At 41.0% G+C, this 26,236-nt stretch overlaps 1 protein-coding gene across 5 annotated transcripts in view; it reads right to left on the bottom strand.

Moving 5' to 3' along the window:
• The window catches only part of ICA1 (islet cell autoantigen 1), a 69,973-nt gene extending 57,370 nt beyond the window's left edge, over window positions 1-12,603 (bottom strand). Inside the window, exons 1-6 of one of the 5 annotated variants that reach the window (XM_083378338.1) lie at window positions 12,240-12,603; window positions 11,477-11,533; window positions 5,818-5,857; window positions 5,058-5,229; window positions 1,001-1,073; window positions 214-337 (exon numbers count right to left, since the gene is read on the bottom strand). In XM_083378338.1, the coding sequence (XP_083234464.1) occupies window positions 214-337; window positions 1,001-1,073; window positions 5,058-5,229; window positions 5,818-5,834 (386 nt within the window). In that variant the 5' untranslated portion in view covers window positions 5,835-5,857; window positions 11,477-11,533; window positions 12,240-12,603. The remainder of the gene's footprint in view (window positions 1-213; window positions 338-1,000; window positions 1,074-5,057; window positions 5,230-5,817; window positions 5,858-11,476; window positions 11,534-12,239) is intronic. The other 4 variants (XM_083378341.1, XM_083378340.1, XM_083378339.1 and 1 more) reach the window with 4 other exon arrangements.
• Between the last annotated feature and the right edge of the window lie 13,633 nt (window positions 12,604-26,236).

The raw sequence follows: 26,236 nt of genomic DNA, 5'->3' as shown, positions 1-26,236 counted from the left end.
AAAGATATAAATATAAGGACAATGAAAAGAACAGAAAAATCAAACAGAAAATTAAAGCAGAAATACAGACAAGAATTTTGTTGATAAATTGCTCTAAGTCACTTCCTATTTCTTTTAAAATGAACTCCTAGAAAGCAGAGTAGAAAGCAGTGTTAATGGTCTGTTCCATAAATGAAATATGAGTAATAAAGAAGCCCATCTGGCCAAGCATACCTTTGTTGAGAAGAAAAACAGAGTGCCTTTCCTGTAGCTTGCATCATCTTGCCTGCTCTGGTTTTATCTTGAGAACCCTGAGATCGGAGAAATTTTCCCAATTCATTTTCTTCCTGAGATAGAACTAAAGAAGATGAATAACCAGAGATATAGATAATATGGCTGAATGTTATTTATTTCCATCTTTTTTTAGAAAGAAAATGTTGCAAGAAATGCTCTTCACATACCTCTATTATTCCTAATTAACTTTCATGTGTCTTCTGTACTTATGAAAAAGTCAGATTTACCAACCTTACCTCTCATTTTCCCTCTTGGTGCAATGTAAAAATTATACTGATATTGTTCTTAAAAGAATAAGAACAGCTAAATGACCTTTATCTAGAAGATATAACAGCAGAACTTTCTATTTTAGGTTGAACAAAGATATAAACCTATTGGGATGAGATAAAATAGATGACTGTTGCCTGACCACAATGTTTAGAATTTCCTTTGATTATTTCAATATCCTTTTCAATTTCTTGAGCCATAGTGAAGTGACAGTTCATTATTTATATTTATTTGATATGTTGAGTATGCAATTTTAAAACCTGGGTTCATGGTTTCAGTGCCAATTTAAACTCTTGATAAATATTTAGGATTGCTTCACTACTTTCTTCATTATTATTAAAGAATGCATGTACTGTATATGAGAGAGCATAGTTAACTAAACTCAGTAGGGTACATTTTTACCAGACATGCATTGAATTTGCATTAAACTGAAAATGGAGTTATACTTGAAGATACTTACAACAAATCCTTTTTTGATAATGTTCAATTGCTTTAAGTAAATCCATACAAGTTCTCTGAATTGAATGGAACAGCTACAAATATAAAATTGAAACTAAGTAAAATATTCTTTGAAAGAACAGAGACAAACAAGACATTTTCCTTAATGCGGGAGAAGGGGCGGTATATAAAAACAAACAAATAAATAAATAAAATAAATAAATTTAAACAATCTCTTTTCAAAAATCATAGGCTTTCCTTGCATTATGGCTATGAAATAGTATTTTGCACTAATGGAATAAAAACACAGATCTTAGATACACATTACAGCATGTAAGATAGTGTAATCAAACCATGTGCATTTAGGCTCATTTTACTAAGACAATGAAAAAAAGTTTTTTTGATGGTATCCTCGTTTGAAAACATTTATTTCTTGGAGCACAGATTAAAATCTTAAATTAACAAACATCAAGTTATATCATTATTTATAGGATAGCAAAATTTTAAGGACAGGTAAATAAAGCCATGTTTTAATAGAAGTTACACCAAAGAGCTTTTATATTACCTACATCTAAAACCTTGGATCTTAAATTTTCCCACAGCAAAATATCAGTAAGACATAATGAAAACCTATTTAGCAAAAAAAAAAGAAAGAAAAAAGGGGGGGGACATTGCTGCCTCTAACTCAGAAGTAAGCAACTCTTGTTGCACAGAGATAATGGCAACAAGAAAACTGGGGAGAAAGGAACAATGAATTTTATACAATACAGCTTGTAAAATGTGAATGTTCCTAGGGAAACATTTTAAGATTATTTTAGGATTATTTCACATAAAAAATAGAAGTTGCTATCAGGTACATACTTTGATAAAGAATAACATAATCTTAGTGTGGACTAGTTTAAAAACAAATTAATTCTTAAATATATGATAAAAGAAAGAGTACCTGGTTTGGCAGTCCTGCGTTCATTATTTCAAGAAGGCTTTTAATACCCTTCCCCCATTTGTCACAATAATCTTTACTGATTACATCTGCTATAGCAGGTGCTATGATTCTGCTTTTGAGACTATTGCATACTTCAGATGCGGTTCATAGAGCCAACATGAGAGGAATATTGCTGCAGATGGATGGACTCAAAAGGCCCCATTTGAATTTAACAGATATTTCACTTTAACTACCCCCTCTTTTCTCAATGTGTCCATTAAAACAAGGCTTTATTAAATTATGTATTTTCAATAACTAAATGAACAATGATAAATATGTAGAATCTACCTTTATATTTGGGGATACAAATTTCTTGAGAGATTTGGAAAATACCTTGTTTTCACAGAATCATATAGTTGGCAGGAATAATTAAGTCCAAACCTTTGTTCAGTGAAAAAAATCCAAATTAAACCATCTCTTAGATGGCTATTTATTTATTTATTTATTTATTTATTAATATAATTTATATATCTTTAGCCTTTTGTATACATCTGAAATATGGAAACCAACCTCTGTCTATATAATTGATTTTATTACTGAACTAATCTATTAGGAATTTTTTCTCCAGTTGGAATTTGAAATGGGAATCCATAATGGATGAATTCAAACATCCACTATATTTTCCTGTTAGTTAAATTCACTATCCAACTAGATATTGTCCATCTAGCTCAATATCAATTGTGTATAAGATCTGCACTGTGCAAAATCAAAATCAAAATCAAATCAAATCAATGTTTTATTACTGTAATAGACCAGCATATTATTCAAATAATGTTGTACAGATAGTCCTTGATTTATTACTTATTCAGTGACTATAAAAATTATGACAGTGCTGAATTGAGGAACTTATGGCCTCTATCTGAAGTTCTGGCTGTTTCAGCACCTTCCAGAGTCACGTGATCAAATTTGGACACTTAGTACCAAGCCTGCCCTCATGACTGCTACAATTCTCTCCCCCATTGTGGGAAAGGTAACCTTGGCTGGTTAAGTCCACTAGCATCTGCCACAATCCAGAAATCCTCAGCCAGCTAGGCCCAGAAACAGGCCTCCTCTATCCCCACTTCCAAGAGACCAGGACCTTCTCTTTGTCTCACCACACCTGGAAGACCTCAGCTCTGGACTAGGCCTCCTTCCTCTCCTCCCATCACTCTTGAGAGGCCTGGCCTTTTTCCTGCCCCACCAGGCCTGGATCCACTTATCTTTCCCTTTCGCTATAGCTGCTAACAGGTGCACTCAGGCAATGCAAGGCAATCTTCCTCAAAGCTAGGCAGGCAATTCTCAAGGCTGATCAGCAACAGGAAATCAGCAAGCAAACTGGTGTAGCATGGCAAAGGCCCAGGCCTCTAAAGAATGGCTGGGGGGGGGAGAGGAAGGAGGCCTGCATACTAGTGGGGCTAACTGGCTGAGGCCTTCTGGCCCCTGGTAGGTTTCTGTGTACTACTGCTTGCTAGGCCTCCCAAGGCCCCCTCTGTCTTGTTGAGTTCTGTGTTCAATTGTGGTCATAAGCACTACTTACTGTATATTTCTGTGATCTATGTTTAGTAGTATTGAACTCAGTCAATGTACAAATGTATCTAGCTGTTTAAATAATTTATATGGTTATGGTTGCCCAGTTCCTAAAAGTGACTCTAGATGGCATATGAGAGTTAAAACAACTAAACCAGATCTGTCTATCATGTTTTAAAACAATTATGACTAGCTTCATGGAATATTTTGAAAGCAAACAAACATTATGGTTTAACCCTATGTGTAAATATACTTAAAGATACATGCTATCTTAGGAACAATAAAATTTTTTTGTTAAGAACATGTGTTAGATGAAATATTCTTGGGCATAGAGTACTATTAAGTCAATGACTAACTAGCCTATCTCTCAAAAACTCTTCGGCAAAGCAACAAACATCTACTGCTGTTCCCCCTTCCACTACCTAACCTATTAAGTTAGTAAGTCAGTCTTCTGAAATTATCTATCCCACTGTTGACTAATTTGACTGAAGCCCATTTCAGATATTGCTCTGCTGCTAGGGGTTCTTTTAAATGGAGATTATAAGAACTGAATTTAGTACTGCACTTTTATAAGATAAATTACGAGGTTTACCACTGTATTAGAGATCTACCTGTAAAACATCACACGTTACTTAAGTTTCTTGGTATACTCAGATATATCTGCAAAGTCCTGTAGAATTACATTATAGGATCCTAAAACTTATGTTAGTACTGATTTTTCTTCCCATTGTTGGGTTTCTTGTGCTGAGATCAAAGTGACAAAAGCTACTTTGTAGCATGACAATGCAATCTTATTTTCCCGAGATGCTTTGATTTTGAATTGGAAAGTTGTTAACAGGAATACGTAGCTTTAGTACAAAGGACTCATAATTGCCTTTATATACATGTGTATAATTCAGTTACTGTAGATAAATTTTGACCACTTAAAGAGGCATCATATATTATTACAGAAAACTTTTCATATCATCAGAAAAAGGGTTTTTTGCCAGACAACTTTGAAACTCTGCTGAATGACATATCTTCTGTTACCGAAATACAGATATGTCTACAATTTATTTGGAGGCCATTCTGTACAGTGAATATGACAGCAAAGTTTTTAACAGGTATTTCTAAAGCCATGTGTTAAATGCAAAGCTACTTCATAGATACCACCTAAAGTTACTTTAGTGATGAAAGTAATATATATGGTTGATAAATACTTAAAATGTCATTCTCAAACTGGAACTAAGTCAAATTATCAGTCTTTTTTTAAAAAAAAAGCCCATTCGTTCTATTTTATGTTTCAAAAGTCTCAATAACTGAATAACCTCAATAACTGCTACATGCCAGATATATCTGTGCTATACTGTATTTGAATACACTTTAAAACACTTATTTTTACATGCTTTTGAAAGAAAACTTAACATTGGCACATTGAGGGAGGAGGAAAACGTTAAAATAACGGCCCCCATATGAGTAATCTGCTCATGTATAATTGTTGATGTTTCCTTTCCATCAATAAATGCAGGTATAAGAAAAGAGGGTGACAAAAGGAAGCTACAATAGGAAAACTAGAACTGAAAGATACTTGCAACATTTAGGTCTTACATACCTCCAGTTTAGCATCCAGATCTGCATCTGAGGCTACTACATGCTCATCCTCTTTTTTTCCAGTGACTTTGATAAGAGTTTGTTTTGTTTTCCAGTATTTCTGCTGCATTTTATTTACTACAGATTTCTCTTGGCCTTGAGCATATTGATCATAAAATTCCCTTGAATAACTGCTGAAAAGCAAATAAACATTATACAATGTAACAGATTTATTCAATATCTACATCCATATTAGCATTTCTTGAATTTAGTTTCATACTATTTTTCACTGGTTTGTGAAACACTTCATACTATAACTCTTCCAATGTCTGGCCCGCCAATCACTGATTCTACTTGAAATATAAATTAGATTTCAGTAAAGTACAGCCACAACTCTGCTGGACGCACAAAATTACAAGTTGCCCTCCACTTATGATAACAATTGTGCCTAGAATAGAGTGGTTAAATCAGATGCTGTATGACCATTTTGCACAATGATCAGTTGTGGTAGTTAGGTGACTGTGTGCACTGTTAAATGAAGCATCAGGGCATGGACCTCCTGCATACAGTGAGAGGCCCAGGCCCTCTCCCCTCATACCAGGGACAATGACTGCAAGAGCAATGAGATAGTGGGACAATGTTTTACAATGGCCAGAAGTGCTATACACATCATAAAGCACCTGTTCTGAGGCCATCACTGCAAATGATTGTTAAATGACTAGTTATAAACGGAGGACTATCTGTACATATATTCATACACACAAGCATACAAACATACTTACTATTTATGGCTGTCCATGTTTTTAAAATATTTTTCAAATGCTATGAATTAAGAAAAATAAATAATTATTCTCATTATGTACTTCCAGCCTTACAGGCAGTAGAGCTAAAACTTAAACAAAATTAAAAACAATGTGAAAAAGATATAATTTTAACTTTTATCCAGTTAAATATAACACAGCAGAGAAAACTGTAACATTTATGCATTTAAATTATTCCAACATATTTCAGTAATTTATTGTAAAAAAACTATTTTACCAAAGACTATAGCCAATAATTAAAAGTCAAACATAACAGAATAACAGAGGTGGAAGGGATCTTGGAGATCTTCTAGTCTAATCCCCTGCTCAGGCAAGGAGACACTATACCATTTTAAAAACCTGCTGTCCAATCTTTTCTTTAAAACTTCCAGTGTGGAAGCATCCACAACTTCTGGAGGCAAGCCGTTCTAACTGCCAAGAAATGTTTCCTTAGAAAACATCCATCCTCTACTACTACCTACATACATAAGATTTAAGACATTTTTAAAAGCCAATACTCAATTAGGTGCAAGCATCTAGTTGACCTCAACTGACATCAAAAAGCTAAACAATATTAGATTTACTTAATAGTTTGATGGAAAAACACCAGAAAATATCAGGGTATTGGGGGTAGATTGGGAAGATGAAGAACATTTTCTAAGTAGCAATGGCAAATTACTTCTGTATTGTTGTAACAACTATATACTGATAGTTATTGTTCAGCAATATATTCCAGCAAAATGGTCTCTAGGTGGACAACATGAGAGGGAAAGAGAAAAAACTTCAGTGTAGGATATCCGTTTCTATCTCTTCAGTACTATACAATATTTCTGGGTAATTTCTGATGCAATACATTTTTGTCATGTGATTGCTATTTATTTCCTCTCTCTCTAAAGTAATCCCCACCCTCATGGAATAGTTTTGAAAAGTATTTTACAATATATTCACAAAATATATTTTCTATTCAAAGTTTAAAAAAAATCTTGATTTTGGAAGACTAAGAACAACTATATATTTGTAATTTTGCTATAATTTTAAATGTAGACAATCTAAAATTATATTTATATAACTGCCTATTCCACATGAAAATGACTGCATAGCATATAGCTGTAGATTAAAAACCAATAAATACATTAAGAAGTCATAATTAAAACATTCTAAGTTTTCACTTGGAAGAGGCAGAATTATTAAAATTCTTTTCAGTAAAAAATTATTGCAGAATCAACAATGGTTTTGCAACAGTGGTAGATAAAAACATTCACTATATTTATTAGAATACTAATATAAAACTATGGGCAGATTGTGTTCATCTGACAAATAGAAAGGCAACATCTCCAAACTAGAAGCCTTACTATTAATGTAATGTTAAAAAAGGAAAACATAGAAAAAAGATATATTTTAGCATACAAGCTGTCCTCAACCTACGACCACAATTGAGCCCAAACTTTATGTTGCTAAGTGAGACACTTGTGAGTTTTGCCTCATTTTATGATCTTTCTTGCCACAATTGTTAAGTGAATCACTGCAGTTGTTAAATTAGTAACACAGCTATTAAGTGAATCTGGCTTCCCCATTAACTTTGTTTCTCAGGTGGTCATTAAAGCTGATCACATGACCGGGATGCTGCAAAAGTCATAAATATGAACCAGCTGCCAAGCATCCAAATTTGGATCATGTGACTCTGGGGATGTAGCAATGGTTGTAAGAGTGAAAAACGGTCATAAGTCACTTCTTTTCAATGTTGTACCTTTGAACAGTCACTAAACAAACTGTTGTGAGGACTATAGCAGTATTCAAATTGCATTTATGTACACATTCACAATTAATAAAAAATAGCTTTTTTCTTACATCAGTAGTATTATGGAACCTTGCAAGGGAAAAAAGATCACTAATGCTGATGACAATAATCATGCTAAATTGTGATATGAACAATCTCATATCCATATTAATTGGGTACAGCCATATTTCAGCATGTGTGGTTATATCATAAAGAAGAGATAATATTCTGATTTGTATGCCATTTAACAGTAAAAACTCTTTGGTATAATCATTAAAAAAGAAATCATTGGTAGATTGGCAGACTGTACTTTTTACTATATTTTGTTCCAGACACACAAACCACGTTCTGTTCAATTTTAATCACAAATTAGATAGATGTCTTATAATTTCTGACCTGATTCATCTGTAATTATCTCTTAGTTTCTTGGGAAATATGAAACAAATATACATCTACTACTTTAGCCAAGAAAAAAAAATGGTTTTAAGAGTAATTTCACTCTGAAATCCAACATACAGTACATCAAAAGAACAGGTAACATATATATTGCAACATCTCAAATAAAAACTAAAAAGAAACCCAATGTTTTTTTTTCAAAAGTTGAACATCATGAAATTATGTAAACCAAAGCAAAATAATGTAAACAATGGTACAAAAATATTGCTTAAAATGTCTAAATACTAGTCTAATAGGATATATGAAGAACCAGTTCGTGTAGTTGTTAAGGCTCCAGGTTAAAAACAGGAAGACCATGAGTTCTAGACCTGCCTTTGGCACAAACCTTGGGCCAGTCACTCTCTCAGCCAGTCATAGGTGAAAGAAAGGCTATGACAGAAAATGATAGAGAAAAGGTGAAGTATCACTATGATGGCATCCAGGCCTTTGGCTCATGATAGGTAAATAGTGCTCCAAGGAAATAAGGCCTCTAAGAGCGGGGAGGGGAAGTAACAGTCCAGCTAGCTTGTTGGTAAAAGGGTAGACATAGAGATAAGTGTGGCAGGAAAAAATGTAGGTCTTGACATCTGCTCTATTTCAAAGTCACCAAAAGTCATGGAGATACTGACTTCCTAATGTAACAGATCTGTAAAACCCTTTCCCTAAAGGAAGAGGAAATTACAGCCATTTTTTGTCATTTCCCCTTCCCTCCGAAAAAAAGTGTGAGAGAGAAAAGAAGCACCCATATGTTAAACTAAGAAAAAATCAAAATGAACCAAGACCTGGAAACCCTCTTATAAAGTGGGGCAGACTGCGTCATAAAACAGAAATTTCAAAGTCACGATTGATCTGTCTTAATCTCTTCTGATGTAATATAGTCAACAGTCCAATCTGGGCAGATCAAAGATGCATTTCTCCAGTTTAGTTTAGAATTTGTAGGATTGCCCATACATATTCCACACAAAGTAAACTTTCCAGTAATTAAGCAAATTGCTTAAATAATTAAAAAAGTTCAGAAAGTCATGATAAATTACTCAAAGACTAAATGAAAATTCACAAAGCTGAATGGCATTGCTGTATAATCAAACTTTTCATAATAGATAGTAAAGGCACCTAAATATTTGTGCCATTCCTAGCTCCTCTGAAATACAACTTCTTAAAGAAGAATGCATTATGAGCCAGGTGCAAAAGTTAAGAAATGTATAGAATGATCTCTACTGCTTAATAACTTCAGAAATCAGTTGTTATGGACTAAAATAAGGGTGCCTTTCTTTTTAACTACTATATAACAAAAAGCCCGAAGCATTTGCTGAGGAAGAAAAGAGTCAAGTAAAATCTTTTTGTAAGTTTTCACTGATAAATCTTTTAAAAGCCAAGTTTGCTTTGATACTGGAAAGTAGCATTTTGTGGAAATAGTAATGAGTCAAAAAATCAGTGCAGACACTATGCTCTCCCCCTTTTTAAACACATCAACATTATTTGCATTTTTGGCAAGCAAGGTAGGAGGGGATTGCAGATAGAAGGTGGTAAAATGAGAAGATATGATTCAAAGGTTAGGTCCTCCTAGTTTCAATGAATATGAGTAAGCTGTGTCTGAAGCCAATTTCTTCTTTACTCTATTAGAAAATGTAATGTGGGAACTAAGCAAAGTTGAAGGGACTCCTTTTTATTGTTAATGGGGAGTACAAAATGATCAAGAACAGGTTGTGAGCTTTACAATAAACCATTAATAGCTCCAACTCAGGAACTGGAGGATCAACAGGCTGAGCAGGGGAGATATATTTGAGTACAATGGAAGTTTCAGTGAAGTTGGTGGTAAATGCCTATGGTTACATTTTTTTTAGACTTTTTGAATCTGTAACATAACAAGAATGACTCAATGATAGTGTATTACATCACATATCTAGGTAAAGGTAAAGGTTCCCCCGCACATGTGTGCTAGTTGTTTCCGAGTCTAGGGGCCGGTGCTCATCTCCGTTTCAAAGCTGAAGAGCCAGCGTTTGTCTGAGGACGTCTCTGTGGTCATGTGGCCGGCATGACTAGATGCCAAAGGCGCACAGAATGCTGTTACCTTCCCACCGTAGTGGTCCCTATTTTTCTACTTGCATTTTTACGTGCTTTCAAACTGCTAGGTTGGCAGAAGCTGGGACGAGTAAAAGGTGCTCACTCTGTTACGCGGCACTCGGGATTCGACCCACCAAACTGCCGACCTTCTGATCAACGAGCTCAGCGTCCTAACCCACTGAGCCACCGCATCCCATTTCGCATATCTAGACAGCACCTAATTTCTGGATATTCTAAATCCAGACTCTTTATAGCTGGGACCATTTTATTTTCTGAGAGGCCAGAGCTGAGGTTTTTCAGGCAGTTCTTTCAAAGTTCCCCCGTCTTCAACCTAGTTGATGCTTGGCATAGCATTCACATACAAAGTGGCCAAGTTTTCCATAATTTAAACAGTATTTGCATGTAAGCACAGCCTTAAAAGAGGGGTTCTGCTAGTACGAACTACGTGGGTTCAACTTTCAAAATCTCTGAAATGGGGTGTGTGTGAGATGAGGCAGGACCAAGAGAATAGTGATTTCTTTCCTTTTCTGCCTATACTCACTGTAATTTAAGTCTTCCATCAATATAGGTAGTGCTCGACGTACAAACCCAATTGAGCCCAAAATTTCTGTTGCTGAGACATTTGTTATGTGAATTTTGCCCTATTTTATTACCTTTCTTGCCATAATTATTTAGTGAATCACTTCAGATGTTAAGTTAGTGACAAGCTTTCTCACTGGCTTTGCTTGTCTGAAGATTGCAAAAAGTGATCACATGACCCCAGGATACTACAACTATCATAAGTCAGTTGCCAAGCATCTGAATTTTGATCACATGACTGGGAATGCAATCGTCATTAAGTGTGAAAATTGACTTTTTTCAGTATTGTTGTAACTTTGGTCACTAAACAAACTGTTGTAAGTCAAGGACTACCTGTACTTAAGAAAACTTAAATGAAAAGGTCTTTGGGATGCCCTTCTCCCCAGAGTCTTTCTTGTATTTCATCTGATAATTCCACTTTAACAATTATGCTGTTTTCATTCAAGCTTACATACTGAGCTATCAACTGTAAGTCAACAGCACACATCTATACCTTGCAATGGATTTTATACTTGGCAGTCTCCTATTTGACAGACATAACAAGAATAGTGTTCAAAAACTGATAAAGTTGTCCAAGTCTGGACAGCTCTGTATTAGGAGGGTTGCCTGTTTTGCAGGTTTCTCAGTCATTAAATTGCCTATACTTCTTACACAAGATTAGTTTGGTTGAACTGCACATCCCATTTCATTGGATTCTACAGTACACTGAGGAGAGTCAAAAATTACTGCTTTGAATTGAGGTTTTTTTAAACACATCAATTTCTAGAATGCCCCAACTGGCTGTACCTGAAATTACCTTCAAACTCCTGCTCAGCTTTGAGCCAATCACTGCTTCACAGGGCCCTGGGAGAAAGATAGGACAAAGTGCCATAATTAAGAAGTGGAATCCTTTGGTTAAGGTCCCCACCACAAACCAAATAACAAAAAACCGTCAGCTAACAACTGCTCATCTTGACTTTTCAGTTCTAAACAGTACACTCCCTAGAACAGGATTCAATTTTTATTATTTCTTAATGCAGCCTGTATATACAGTAATAGGCAGTAACAGTTCAAGTTAATTACAGGAAATCACGCAGCAAATGGCCTCCCTCCCCCCCACCACGGCAGGGGAGGTGGGCATGCACCTGCTGGGATAATACCGGTATTTGTTGAAACGATGAGTACGGGGAAATGAGCTGGCAAAGGGAAGAGATGCCATTTTGGAAGCACGTTATTCCCCAAATGCGGAGAAACTGGGGCTCGGATCCCATTTCGTTCTATCCAAATTACAAGCTCTTCACCCACCCTATCCTCTCTCTCAACAAAGCAGTTCACCTGTCCTTCCTCCTCCTCCTCCTCCTTCGGAGAGAAAGAAGCCAGAGAGCTCCGCTGCTGAGGCGGCAGGGGCTATTATTTAGGTGGCTCCTGACCAGCATGCGCAGCCCCGCCCTGCGGCGGTGGCGAAAACCGTAACCGCTGCCTCAGGAAGAACCTGTTTTTCCAGCCGCGGGGATCGAGGCTGAACCTGAGCAGGGCCTGGGCCAGAGGTTCTCCCGCCCTGAGCACCTACCTCGTCCTGCGGGGAAGAAGATAAGCCGTGGCGGTTGCGCGCGCCCCGCTCCGACGCCGGTGGCTCCTCCTCACCGGGGAGCCCTCATGTCGCTCGCTGGCTCCTTGCCTTCCTTTCGCCCACAGCCGAGGCACCAGCGACTTCCCTGCCGTGTATTGCCCTCGCGTCGTTCGCTGGGCACCGCGGTTGGCTCCAGGTGTTCCAGCGCAGCGAGCGTCACAAAGCCGTCCGCCTGACAGGAGAACGGGCTCGAGCAGAGTTGGGCGGAGCTTCGGCCGCCGCCACCAAAGGCCACTTCTACTTTTGCCTGAGGGAGGCGAGCGGACTTGAGCGACGCGCTCCGCCCTGACACGGGCTTAGAGCGGGTTTCTCTTCCTCCCGCCGCTCGGGGCTGCCTGGCGCGGCCGGGCTTCCTGCTTTTGTTCTTTCTGTGCCCTCAGAGCAGCGGGTGGCAGGGTGACATTGATTCTTGGCACCCCCTCCCCCCCGTTCTGCATAACCTTAAAGATTAAAAAAAAATAACTTCTAAATAAGAGTACGGTGTTTTCCTTCCTTTCTTTGCCCTGGAATGATCGACATGACGACCGTAGCAATAAGCAGGTGAAATGCTTACTGTTATTGCCAATGAATTCAGATTCAGCATCTTTTCCCGTACTACTTTTTTCCTAATCGCCCGTTAAAGCATAAGAGTTCAGCCATAGATTGAGGGTTTCTCTCTTTCCTGTAAGAAGCGGAATTGCGGCTTCAAAACGGGTTTTGTAATTCCGTTGTTTCTGGTTTGAGTTGTGGGGGAATGAAGAAGGAAGCGGATTCCAGTAGTGTGAGTAAAAGCAAGTTACACAAAAGTTTGTCCTTTTATCTAAGCAACACCTATTAGACTGAGTAACGCGAACATACAAGTTTTTGAACTGTTCTTTTGAATCGCTTAAAGCACAATTGCGTGTAACGAAGTGTATGAGTTGATCTGCTAGACTGCATTTTCCTCTTCGGATTCTCATTGTGTCAAGAACTGCAGCTATAAAATACTGTCTTTTATCTTAATTTTATATCCTTTGCTATTGCTGTAAGCACTTGATCTCTTTTTTAGCATCTCGTAGGATGACACAATCTTATGTTTATTTAAAGTGAACTTCCCTTACTTCGTATACCATATTGTAATAACTAATACCAGAATTTTCTGAATTTCCAGTACTTCAGTTTTTTCACTCTTGCCTATCTTTGTATTACATTAGTTCTGTATTCGTATTTAATTTTTTGTAGTTTTGGTAAGTAGTATATGTGCAACTAATAATAAAAATGTAGTTACTATGTTTTTGTTCGACCCTGAAATGAAATCCAATTACATGTGTTTGTATTATAAAAATCTTAATTGTATACACTAAGGTTATTCCTTCTATCAAGCTAGAATAACCTGTTAGACCCCTATCATTTACTGTAATATATACCTCCCTCCCCTTTACATGATTTTTTAAAATAATATAACCATTTAAATTAGCCTACTGTATTTAAAACTCTTGTTCTGGAGAAAAATTAAAAGATCTTTAACAGTTGACACTGACATGATGGTACATAATCAGATTCAGAACTCAGAATCAAGATAATTAGTTGAGTAATTCTGTATGTTTCATATACATATAAGCAATTACTGAATTTATGTTTTTAAATATTGTATCTTCAACATATAGGATATATAATCATCACTTAGAATTAGCATGATAGCAAGGAATCACATTTGATTCCTTTATTCCTTAAAAGTTCCTAAATACAATTTCTTTATTCTGTCTGAATAATAATGTAAAGCTTAAGAAGAAAGTAATATTTTTTAAAAATATTGTGCTTAGCAAATAACATATTGTCTTAATGGTATTTTTAAATTACCAATTAAAATAGAATACTTAAAATACACTAATAGATCTTATGGGCTGATTCTGATATAACAAGATAATATGTTTTTTGTACATAATTCAGGATCAATCTTTACTCCTGTTTGTTTCAAGGGAAGCTAAATGTGGCCTGAAAACTGCTTTCACCATACTAATGAATCAATAGTATATGTGAAAATAAGTCCCTACTATCAGACATTAGCAGGAAAAAATGGGTACATTTTGCTTTGATAATAGGTTGCATGGCATTTGTACTAAATTGTTGCTGCTGTGATAGTAATTTGGTAGCAAGGAAACACAAATACTTTTTAGCCTTATTTGCTTTTTATATTTATAGATCATAAAGCAATAGATTCCTATTTTGTTTTAGCCATCCAATTGAAATTATCCAAAACAATTATATATTTCATTTAAGAGAAAAATAACACAACTGTGTTCATTGCCAGGACAATATTCAAAATAAAATTATTTAAATACACAATTCAAATGGAAGATATTGTTGACTAGAGGTACTTCAGCATATCTGCTGCAGGCTTTTTTTCCCTTAGGCCAGGGGTGTCCAAACTTTTTTCAAAGAGGGCCAGATTGGATGAAGTGAACATGCTGGAGGGCCGAACATTTTTCCGAACATTCTTTGAACAATTACAATTAAATGCAAATGAATTATTTTATGCCAAGTTAATTGCAAATGGCATACTTTTCATTTTATAACATAAGATCAACTGACAGCTGAGTTTTCACAATGTATTTTAAATAATTTTTAAAAAAAACTTACTGTGTGAGCTGTTACCAGAGAGTCTGACCTTGTCAAACTTACTTTGACAAGGTCAGACTCTCTGGTAACAGCTCACACACTTCCACCACTTCACAAATTCTGCTAGGCCAGGGCCCTACCTACCCCTGTCCAGCTCCCCACATCCCAGCCCATAAAATGGCTGTGAAACACAGTATGCGCGCACGTGCACACACACACACACACACACACACAAACAGACACACCCGCCCTTCCCTGGACGTCGCCTTCGCCCAGGGGAGCCAGAGGGCTTCGAACACGGGGCAGCTCCGGCGGCAAAGAAGGCGCGCCCTCGCTGCACCGGCACAGATGCCGTGCCAAGCCCGCGGTGGGGGGGGAAGGAGCGCGGCGGTTCGGCCAGGCAGGAAAAGGTGCGGGAAGCGAACGCCGCCTGGTAACGGCGCCCAGGCTCACAACGTGGAGGCGGTGTAGCGAGGCTGACGGTGCGCGCCTGGCCTGGCTGAGCGGGAGAAGGGCCTGGCGGGCGGAGCCTCTGAGCTGGCACCAGGCAGAGCAGAGCGGGCGCCCCGGCCGAGCTTTGCTCGGCAGCAGCGCAGCCTGGCTGGCCACTCCCTCGGCGCTCTTCCCTCACTGGACCGCAGCCGCCTCGCCCTGAGCGCGCGCTTGCTCGCCGCCTCCACGTTGTGAGCCCGGGGACCGTTACCAGGCGGCGGCCGCTTCCTGCACCTTTTCCTGCCTGGCCGAATCGCCACGCGCTCAGCCAGGCCAGGCGCGCACCGTCAGCCTCGCTGCACCGGCACAGACGCCGCGCCAAGCCTGGGGCGAGGGGAAGGAGCGCGGCGGTTCGGCCAGGCAGCCGGCCCTTCAACCCACAGGAGGAGCGGCAGATCGGCGTGGCCAGAGTCGGGAAAGCCACTAGAAGGGGGAGGGGAGTCACCTCTCCCCGCCAGGGGGTTGCCCAGCCCGTCCCGGGAGGCTGACATTTCTGCAGCCGAAAAAGTCGTCTCGGATTCCATGGCGGAAGGTCACCCCCGGGACTCCAGCGCCAGGCAGGGCTGAGAGGGGGAGGGGGGGAGAAAGGGAGGGAAGGAGACAGGGAGGAGAAAGGACGAATGGGGGGAGGGAGGGAAGGAGAAAGAGAGAAGGAAGGAAGGAAGGAAGAAGAGAGAATGGAGGCAGGAGAGAGGAAGAAGAAGGAGAAAAGAGAGAGAGAGAGAAAGAAAGAAAAAGAAAGAAAGAAAAAGAAAGAAAGAAAGAAAGAAAGAAAGAAAGAAAGAAAGAAAGAAAGAAAGAAAGAGAAAGAAAGAAATCGGAGGCTTGGACAGACCCCGCTCCAGGCTCCGGGGCCGCCGCCATGGAATGCCCAGCCTTGGGGGGGAGTCTTCTGCAGGCGCGTCCCCATCACAGTTCTGCTGGGCTCTTGCCGGTAGCCACGCATGGTGTTGTGTGTTGGGCTAGTAAAAATTTGGCCAGTCTGTGGTGCCAGTCCCCGCTGATGATGCGCCGGAGTGCGTCTTTGGTTGTCCTTACCATCCGTTCGGCCTGCCCGTTGGTAGATGGATGGAAAGGCGCAGAGGTGGCGTGCCTAATCCAGTTCGCCTTCAAGAACGCCTGGAAATCAGCAGCAGTAAACTGAGGCCCATTATCAGACACAATTACGTCGGGGAGGCCGTGTGTGGCAAAGAGAGCTCTGAGCATCTGGATTGTCCTCCCCGAGGTCATGTTGGGGACAGGGACTACCTCTAACCACTTGGAGTGACTGTCCACCACTACTAAAAATAGTTGACCCTGGAATGGCCCCGCATAGTCAATGTGAATGCGGGACCATGGCGTGTGTGTGGCCTCCCACCGGTGTACTGGTGCATGTGGCACTTCTGGCCTGGATCTCTGGCACGTATAACAGGCCTTGACCCGATCCTCAACCTCCTTGTCCAACCCGGGCCACCAGAGGTAGCTCCTAGCCAGTGCCTTCATCCTGACCACCCCCGGGTGCCCTTCGTGTAAGGAGTCCAATACCCTGGCGCGTAGTGCGGGTGGAATGATGACCCTGCTACCCCAAAGGAGGCACCCCTTGTGTGTGGAGATTTCATCGCGTCTAATGAAATAGGCCTGAAACTCTGGTCCTGGGTATTTGTCCTGCCACCCTGTGCAAACCCATGAGTGCACCCTGCCCATGATGTTGTCTGTGGCTGTGTGGCTGGCAATGTCCTTGGCAAGAACTGGACACTCGGATAGTTCCTGCAGGGCTAGGATCTGTGTGGCTGGTGCTGAGTCTGGGTCGTGTGTGTCTAAGGGGAGCCTACTTAGACCGTCTGCGTGGCCCATCTCCTTCCCTGGCTTGTGTACCAGCTTGCAATTGTATGCTGCAAGGAAGATGGACCACCGGAGCATCCTGGGGGACAGAATCTGGGGGGTTTGCCTGTCTGTGGTGAACAGGCCCAGGAGTGGTTTGTGGTCCGTGAAGACAGTGAACTCCCTGCCATATAAGTAATCGTGGAATTTCTTGATTCCTGCCACGATTGCCAGGGCTTCTTTGTCTATTTGGGCGTAGTTTCTTTCTGCTCCAGACAGTGTCCTAGAATAGTATGCTATGGGGACTTGTGCCCTGTTGGACTCAAGGTGGCTTAGGACAGCGCCCACACCATAAGGGGATGCATCGCAGGCGATACAAATGGGCTTGGACTCGATGAAATGGGTTACTGTGGACTTGTCCGACAGCAATGCCTTCAGGGCCTTGAAGCTCTGATCATGGGTGGCCGTCCAGGCCCATGTTGCCTGTTTGTCTAGCAGCCTGTGGAGCAGTTCAGCGATGGCTGCCTTGTGTGGGAGGAATGTATGGTAGAAATTCAGCAGACCCAGGAATGGCTGAAGCTCTGCTTTGTTCTTGGGTGTGGGTGCTAGTTTGATGGCCCTCACCTTGGATTCTGTGGGGTGGATTCCCCTGGCGTCTACTCTGAACCCCAAAAATTCTGTGGAAGGAACGCCTATGCTGCATTTTTCCTTTTTGAGTTTGAGGCCAGCTGTGCGCAGCCTTGCCAGCACTTCCCTAAGCCTCCCTGCCAGTTCCTCTGCTGATGCTCCTGCGATCAGGATGTCGTCAAAATAGGGGCAGACTCCTGGAATGCCCTTGAGTGTCTTTTCCATAACCTCCTGGAAAATGCCGGGAGCAACGCTGACTCCAAACTGCAGCCTGTTCACCCGGAACGCCCCCCTATGGGTTACTATGGTTTGGATGTCAGCTGTTTCCCTAGTGACCGTGAGTTGCTGGTACGCCTGTGCAAGATCGAGCCTTGCAAAGATGGTGCCGCCTTGGAGGGAAGCGAGAACGTGGCTGACCGCGGGAACCGGGTAAGCGTGCGGGTTTAGGACGCGGTTCACCGAGCACTTATAGTCGGCGCAGATCCTTATTTCCCCGTTGGATTTGAGGGGGGTCACGATGGGGGTTTCCCACTCCCCTCCATCTACGGGCTCTAAGATTCCCTAGGCCACCAACTTGTCTAGTTCGCGCTCGATTTTGTGTTTGAGCGCAAACGGGACTCGCCGCGGCTGGACCCTAACGGGGGAGACGTTTGAGTTAAGCTTGAACGATATGGGCCCCCCGGTGTACTTGCCTAATGACCCGTCGAAGACGTCGGCGAACTCCCGGCAAACGGCCTCAACGGAGTCCCCCTGGATCCGATGGATCCCGGATACTGAGATTCCCAGGGCCTCAAACCAGTCCAGCCCGACCAGGCTGGCTCTGCGGCCCTCTACCACTACAACATCCAGGTGCCCTTCACGACCCTTAAACCCCACTGAAATGGTGGCCTCCCCCTTCACCTTGACCGGCGAATTCTGAAAATCGGTCAGGGTTAATTTAGTAGGCCGTAATTTAATCCGTTGCTTGCTCCGGCTAATTATGTGGTTAAGGGTCTCATCCGAAATAATCAAGACTGCTGATCCGGAGTCAAGCTCCATGCTGCAAGGGACGCCTTGCAAACAGATTGCTAATCTAATTTTGGGTTTGAGCAGCCGGCGGCTACCTGTGTGGTTAATGGCCAGCCGGCTCTCAACATAGCCAATTTTTGTTTTGGTGGGGGCCCCAGTACCTTCGAACAGCGGTTCCTCCAGCTGCAGCTCGTGGATCTTCTCCCGGGGGCGGCGGCTATGGCAGATGGCGGCTATGTGGCCTGTTTTCTTGCAGGCCCGGCACGTGGCGGACCGGAACTTGCAGAGGCTGCGCATGTGGTTCCCACCACACCCTGCGCACCTCTGGGGAACGGCGGTGTTGCTGGGAGGCCTGGGCCTGTCTGGGCGTCTGGCTCGCTGGTCGGGGGTCGACTTCCGCTGGAGGAGGTCGATGCTCAGGTCGTCCTCCTCTGTGGCCCCTTGCCGGTGGACGCTGGTTGCCTGGTTGCCGGGCTGGGTTCCCTGGCAGGCGTGGATGGCCCCGCAGGCCGCTTCGTGTGCTAGGATGGCGTCCTCGGCTTCCTGGAGAGAGACCTCCTCTCTTTCGAACAGGCGCTCCTGCAACCACCTGTCGCATAGGCCGCAAATCAGCCGGTCCCGTAGTAGCTCCTCCAAATTTGTGAACCTACAAATGATGGCAGCTTCCCGCAGGGCGGCAAGGAAGTCGGCGCCGGTCTCGTCGGGGCGCTGGTCCCTTTTCTCGAATTGTGACCATGCAGCCACCTTGGAGCGCCGGGGCCTGAAATGTGCGTTGACCCTGGCCACGAGGTCTCGGTATGCAACGGTGGTGATGGCCTCCTGGGGGAACAGGTTCGCTGCAACTTCCAGCAGCGCTGGTCCCCCAAGGCAGAGCAGGGCAGCCGCCTTTGCACTGTCCTCCGATATCTGATTGAACCGCATGTACAGTTCAACGTGAGCCAGGTAACGGGTCCAGGTTTCGGGGCGGCGGGTCTCGAATTCGCGGGGTTGTCCGGCTCTAGCCATGGCGGCAGTTGGTCGTGGATGTGGTGCTTGGTGTTGCCGGTTCAGCTGGCGGTCGTGGGGGGAAGAAGGAAAAATGCCTTTCCCTTCAGCTCGCGGAGCATTTCCCCAGTGACTTCAGCTCTTGGTCAGCAGCAATCCCATCCTCGTCGCCACTATTGTGTAGTGGGTCTGACGCAAGAGAGACGCCAGCCGGTGTGTGAGTTCAGCTCTTTATTGGAAGGGGAAGTGAACTGGGGAATGAGGGCTACCTGGCCTCCTTATATACCTTGCCAGGTGAGCTAACAGCCAATGGGGTTGGCCCTAGGTTTCCCGCCGAAACTGTCCAGGCCAACGCCCCCTGATGGCTGTTGCTATGCAGATGCCTGCATACATAACAGGGTCCTTTCTAAATACAACCAAATCTAGCTCTATGGCTAATATTTTAAATATCTTTGTGAAGTACACATTTTATCTTCCTAGAATGTTGATTTCCATCTTCCTCTTTCTTTTGCAGCAAATTTCATCTGTTTGAAAATTTGCTCTTGATTAGATAATTTTTTTTGAGTGGTGTATAATGTATAATAAAGTGTATAATGTATAGTAGAAGATAATATTATATTGCTTATAGTTAAAGATTAGTGAGTAATGAATTCAATTTTTGATATAAACTTATTCCAACAGTGTAAAATTCATGATTTCAGCTTTTTCAAATATTCAGTGCACTTTGCTTGTTATTAGGGGAACATTTTACACAAAAATACAGACATTCCTGAAATTAAATTCCTAATAAAGTACTTATTAGGAAAAAAATACACACAGCTTGCATATATTAGATAACAGTATTCAGTTTTTGTACAAACATCTTTTAAACAAATATAAAAACTAGATTAACGTAAGTTTGGAAACAACAAAAAACTGAGCAATGCTTAAGCTGACCTCTGTAAGTGTAGTACAATTCTATGTGTATTTGTTCAAATACAGAATAATAGAATAACTGTTGGAAGGAGCTTGGAGGTCTTTTAATCCAACCCCTTGCTCAAGCAAGAGACACTATACAGTTTTAGACAAATGCTGTCCAGTCTCTTCTTGAAAGCGTCCAGTGATGGAACACCCTAAACCAGACATGTCAAACACAAGGCCCGGGGGCCAGATCCGGCCCGCGAAGTGGTTTCATGCGGCCCGCGAAGCCATCCAGGAAACAGTGAGGGAACGGCCCCCACTGCCTTGGCCCTGGCCCAGAGACCCTCCTCCTGCCAGAGACCCTCAGATCTGTCCCACTCCTGCCCAGGCCCCCATAGGCACCCTTGATGCGAACGATGTAGAGCTGGCCACACCCACCCAGTAGGCCATACGCACTCTAGCCATGCCCACCCAGTAGGCCACGCCCACCCTGGCCACACCCACCTGGCCCCCTGAGGGCAACCGCGATGCTGATGCGGCCCTCAATGAAATTGAGTTTGACACCCCTGCCCTAAACTATCAGGAAATTTCTCCTTAGTCCTGGATTGCTTTTCTCCTTGGTTACTTTGCAACCATTGCTTCTTGTCTTGCCTTATGGTGCTTTGGAAAATAGGTTGACCTCCTCTTCTTTATGCTAGCCCTTCAAATATTGGAACACTGCTATCATGTCTTCCCTAGTCCTTCTTTTCATTGGACCAGACACCCAATTCCTACAACTGTTCATATGTTTTAGCCTCCAGCCTCCTAATCATCTTTGTTGCTCTTCTCTGCACATCTTTTTTATATTGCGGTGACCAAAACTGGATGCAGTATTCCAAGTGTGGTCTTACCAAGGCCATAATCCCAGAGTATTCAATAGTGCTGACTCCAAGGAAAAGGTGCAATTTATTTGACTCTTATTCTAAAAGAGTTCCTTAGTTTTCCACGTAGATCATTATCAAACTTGCTTTTTTTAATGGTTCAGAGGTTAATATGACTACTTTTTCATACAACAATCCAGATATGGACAAGTTTTATTATTATAAAATAAATGCATTTGTTTATTCATGCAAAATAGTGTTGATAGAAATGAAAAATAACAGAAAATTTCTGTGGCAACCATTTCTTTAAGGAATGGAGTGACCTTCCAGAGAGGAGAGGCAAAGGATGCTACAGGTCCCCTCTCCTAAAAAGATAGTGCAGGGGTCTTCAAACTTGGCCCTTTTATGCCTTGTGAACTTCAACTCCCAGAATTCCTCAGCCAGGCATGTTAGCTGAGGAATTCTGGGAGTTGAAGTTCACAAGTCATAAAAGGGCCAAGTTTGAAGACCCCTGATCTAGTGAGACCAAGAAGAAATGTCTTCTCTATATAGTTGCTCCCTCCCTGTGGAACATTAATAGAATTGGATCTCACTTTGACACTTTTTTGCAAGGCCCTGAAGACCTGATTTTGCCAATGAACCTGGGGACCCCAGAATAGAATGGAGTCCATTAAGTGGCTTCTTTGATTGTTATAGTCAGGGCTTGTTTTTATATGAGATTTCTTTTTTATCTTTGTAAGCCACCTGGAGTGAGTGAGTTGGATAGCTATATAAATTTTCTTAAATAAATAAATAAAACACATAGAACTACATATTGTTAAGAAGCACTGAAATCAATGGTAAATTAATGCATAACAGAACATAAACCAGTTGATTCATACTATACTACCATTTCCTTTACATGTCTAAGAATATAGTTCAAACTTATTTTTTTTATTCTGAACTTTTCTTCTCTTTTATTTGAAATAATTGGTATGAATGAGAAGCACAGAGAATTAGGAATTATCCTACTAAATCTAGTAATATATGCATATATATACAGGTACCATAATCCTCACAATCATTTGTTTAGCGACCATTTGAAGTTACAATGGTATTGAAAAAAGTGTCTTAGGATAGTCCTTGCACTCATATAGTTGCAGTAGCCTTATGGTCTTGTGATCAAAATTCAGGCATTTGGCAACTGGCATGTATTTACAGTGGTTGTAGTGTGCTAGGATCATGTGATTGCCATTTGTGACCTTGTCAGCCAGCTTCTGACAAGCAGTCAACAGGAAACCAGATTTGCTGTACAACTGTGTGATTCACTTAACAACTGAAATGATTTGCTTAACAACTGTGGCAAAAAAAATCATAAAAGTGGGCACGATTCACTTAGGTTAATCACTTTGCTTAGCAATTGAAATTTTTATCCCAATTGTGAACATAAGTTTATGGCCACCTGTAATATTCATTAATAATCTATATATTGCTTAAAACAGTTTGGTGATAATGTATGAAGGACTTTTTTAATGAATAACACAGTAAACCTAATTATATGAGTCTATGGAAGAAATTTTACAGCAAAATATCTAGGCACCTGTGCTGTGTTCTCTCCCTACTATTTAAGGCTAAGCTGTTCACTCTCCCCCCCCCCCATCAGCACAGCAAAATGATCAATAAAGCTGCAATCTTGAAACAGGTGTGAGAGGACATAGGCGCCACCAGCAAACAAGGTATAGTAACAGAACAAAAGGTATTTTTCCTTCAGAAGTAGCAGATGGTCCAAAAGGCAGGAAAAGAAAGCGTAGTGGCACAGCAAGACAAAGGATAATGTTAAAAAAATGCAACAGCTCCACATGCTGGCCATTAACAGAAAAAGAGGAAGAGAGGGATGGGGACTTAAGACAGAACAATTAAGAAAGAAATGTTGATGTGTATTAGTAATAGTGTATGGTAGAGATTTTTTGTTGTTTAATCATGTCCTGTTCTTGGAGATACCTTGTTTCTTGGATACTGGACAATCCCTGCAGTTTTCTTGGCAAGGTTTTTTGGAAGTGACTTTCCATTGCCTCCTTCCTTGGGACTGAGAGACAGTGACTAGCCCAAGGTCACCACGTTGGCTTTGTATCCAAGGTAGAACTAGAACTTATGGTCTTCCAGTTTCTAGCCTGATGCCTTCATTACTACACCAAACTGGCTCTCTGTAATAGTGTATAGTGTAGAATATAGATAATTGTAATAGTTAATAGTATACTGTATAGTACGTATATTGAATAGTAGTAGTACAGTATAGAATATAGTTTAAACATTGCCATAATAATAGTAATTATATAGCAATAGTATTGAGATAGCAATTGAATACAATTTCGGAAGCACCCAGAAACTATGTTTATTATTACAAACCAAACGTCTCCCCAACAAACTAAATACCTCCTTTATAAGGAGAGATAAAGAAACTACCTATACAGGGACTCTCAAATCTCAAATCTTGTCTCTCAAATCTCAGTCAATCTAGAATCCACAAGAGAGTCACAATAAGTATATCAATTTCTTAGAAAGGTGCTGACAAAATATCAGTATGGATTCCATCAATAAATTCAAACCAAGTCAAAAGTCACTGTTTCTACGTGGTCACTTTTGTAGAGATGGGTAGTACCAAGGAACATGAAATTAAAGTGTTGATTTAATTATAATTCATATAGTTCTCATTTTACAAAAAGCTGTATCATTTTTCCGACATAACTGCAATAAGTACCTGGTCTCTTTGTTTCTTAGTTCTTAATTGACTCATAATTATCAGAATCCCTTGACAATGAACTTAATACAATATAAATACATTTTAGTTCATTGTTACTTCATTGTTAACTCAATCTGGTAAGTATTAGACTTCTTTTTTTGTTTATAGGTTTTGTTAATTTATAACATTAAAATGTGAAAATACAAAAGCAAATAGTAGGGGACAACAGTAGAGAAAGGGAAAACAAAAAAAGGGAGGGGAAGAAACAAGAATGCAGCCGCGAGAGTTGTCTTGGGAGTTTCCCGATACTCCCATGTTACACCTCTGCTCCGCGAGCTGCATTGGCTACCTGTTGTCTTCCGAGTGAGATTCAAGGTTTTGGTAATGGTTTTCAAGGCCCTACATGGCATGGGTCCGGAGTACCTCGGGGAGCACCTGCTGCCGGCGTCAACTTCCCTCTGCCCTGTGCGTTCCCACAGAGAGGGCCTCCTCAGGGTGCCTCCGGTCAGAGAATGTCGGCTGGTGGCCCCCAGGGGGAGGGCCTTCTCTGTGGGCGCCCCGGACTTATGGAATCAGTTGCTGGTTGAGCTCCGGACGGCGCCTGACCTTCGCTCCTTCCGACGCGACCTGAAGACCTATTTATTTGAACAAGCTGGCCTGGCCTGATGGGGGATGTGTTGGGGTTTTCATTGCGGGTTTTTTATACTATTATTTATTGTTTTAGCTTGGGCTCTGTTTAATTCTCTTTTAACTTTTGTATTTTGCATTTTATATGTGCCCTGTTCACCGCCCTGAGTCCTTCGGGAGAAGGGCGGTATACAATTATAATAAATAAAATAAAATAAATAAAATAAAAGGCACTGATTTCTGACTCTCTGTTGCAATAAAATCAGACATTAAAATCAAATCTCATTTTTTTTACATTTTTATAGTAGTATGCACTAGCCATTTCTGTATCGGCAAATCAGTCTAATCAGTAAAACACAAAATCATAATACCATTTTTTCCACCTCAAGGACAAAGTCTAGAAGTGGTTTCTAAGAAGAAACAAAAGTACTTATGTTCTTTTCTTTTATCAGCACAGTCAATTTGGCCATCTCTACTAATTTGATCAGCTTTTGTAACCATTCATCCATGGTAGGCTCCTTTCACTTTTGTGCATAGAGCAATCTTGCTGCCGTCATCATATATAAAATCAGAGCTCCAATTTTTTCCCCAGTTCTCTTTTCATTAGACCCAGAAGGAAAATTTCTGGTTTAATTTTTATGTTTACTTTAAGATTTTTCTGCACTAATGTATGAACCCTACTCCAATATTTCTTTGCCTTATCACATGTCCACCACAACTGATAAAAAGTCCCTTCTTTACATTTACATTTCCAACATTCATTTGAAATACCTTTATACATTCTAGATAACCTATCTGGTGTTAAATACCAGTGATACATCATTTTATAAAAAAAATCTTTTAGGTTATAATTTAATGTGAATTTTAAGCCTTTTATCCACATATTCTTCCATTGTTCAAGCATCACATTGTACCCAAAATTCCTTGCCTACTGGATCATATGGTGTTTTACATGTTCATTTTCTAAATTCAATTTTGATAATATTTTATAGACCTTGGCAATTATATGATCATCACTATCACATAGTAGGATTGCCAATTCATTTTTAGCAAACTCAAAACCATGGCCTTCTTTGTCTAGTTTAAATCTTTCCTTTATCTGTTGATATGTAAACCAATGACAAGATGACTTTCTAATTCTAGTTCTTCCATAGACTAAGTATTCGACTTCTAAAATGCATAAATGTTAATGGTTGTGTTGCAAGTTGATGTTTGCTTTGGTTTTAGTATTTTAAAAGCAGTTTTCTTGAGAGTTTGTTCATCTGTGTCAGGGGTTTTAAACTTGCAATGTCATGTGGCGTGTTGTGATGTGACGTATTGTGACTTTTTTTGCCATTGCCGGC

Source organism: Vipera ursinii (assembly GCF_947247035.1).
Source record: "Vipera ursinii genome assembly, chromosome: Z".
NCBI classification, from domain to species: Eukaryota; Metazoa; Chordata; class Lepidosauria; order Squamata; family Viperidae; genus Vipera; species Vipera ursinii.
This window is presented reverse-complemented; position numbering and strand designations above follow the sequence as displayed.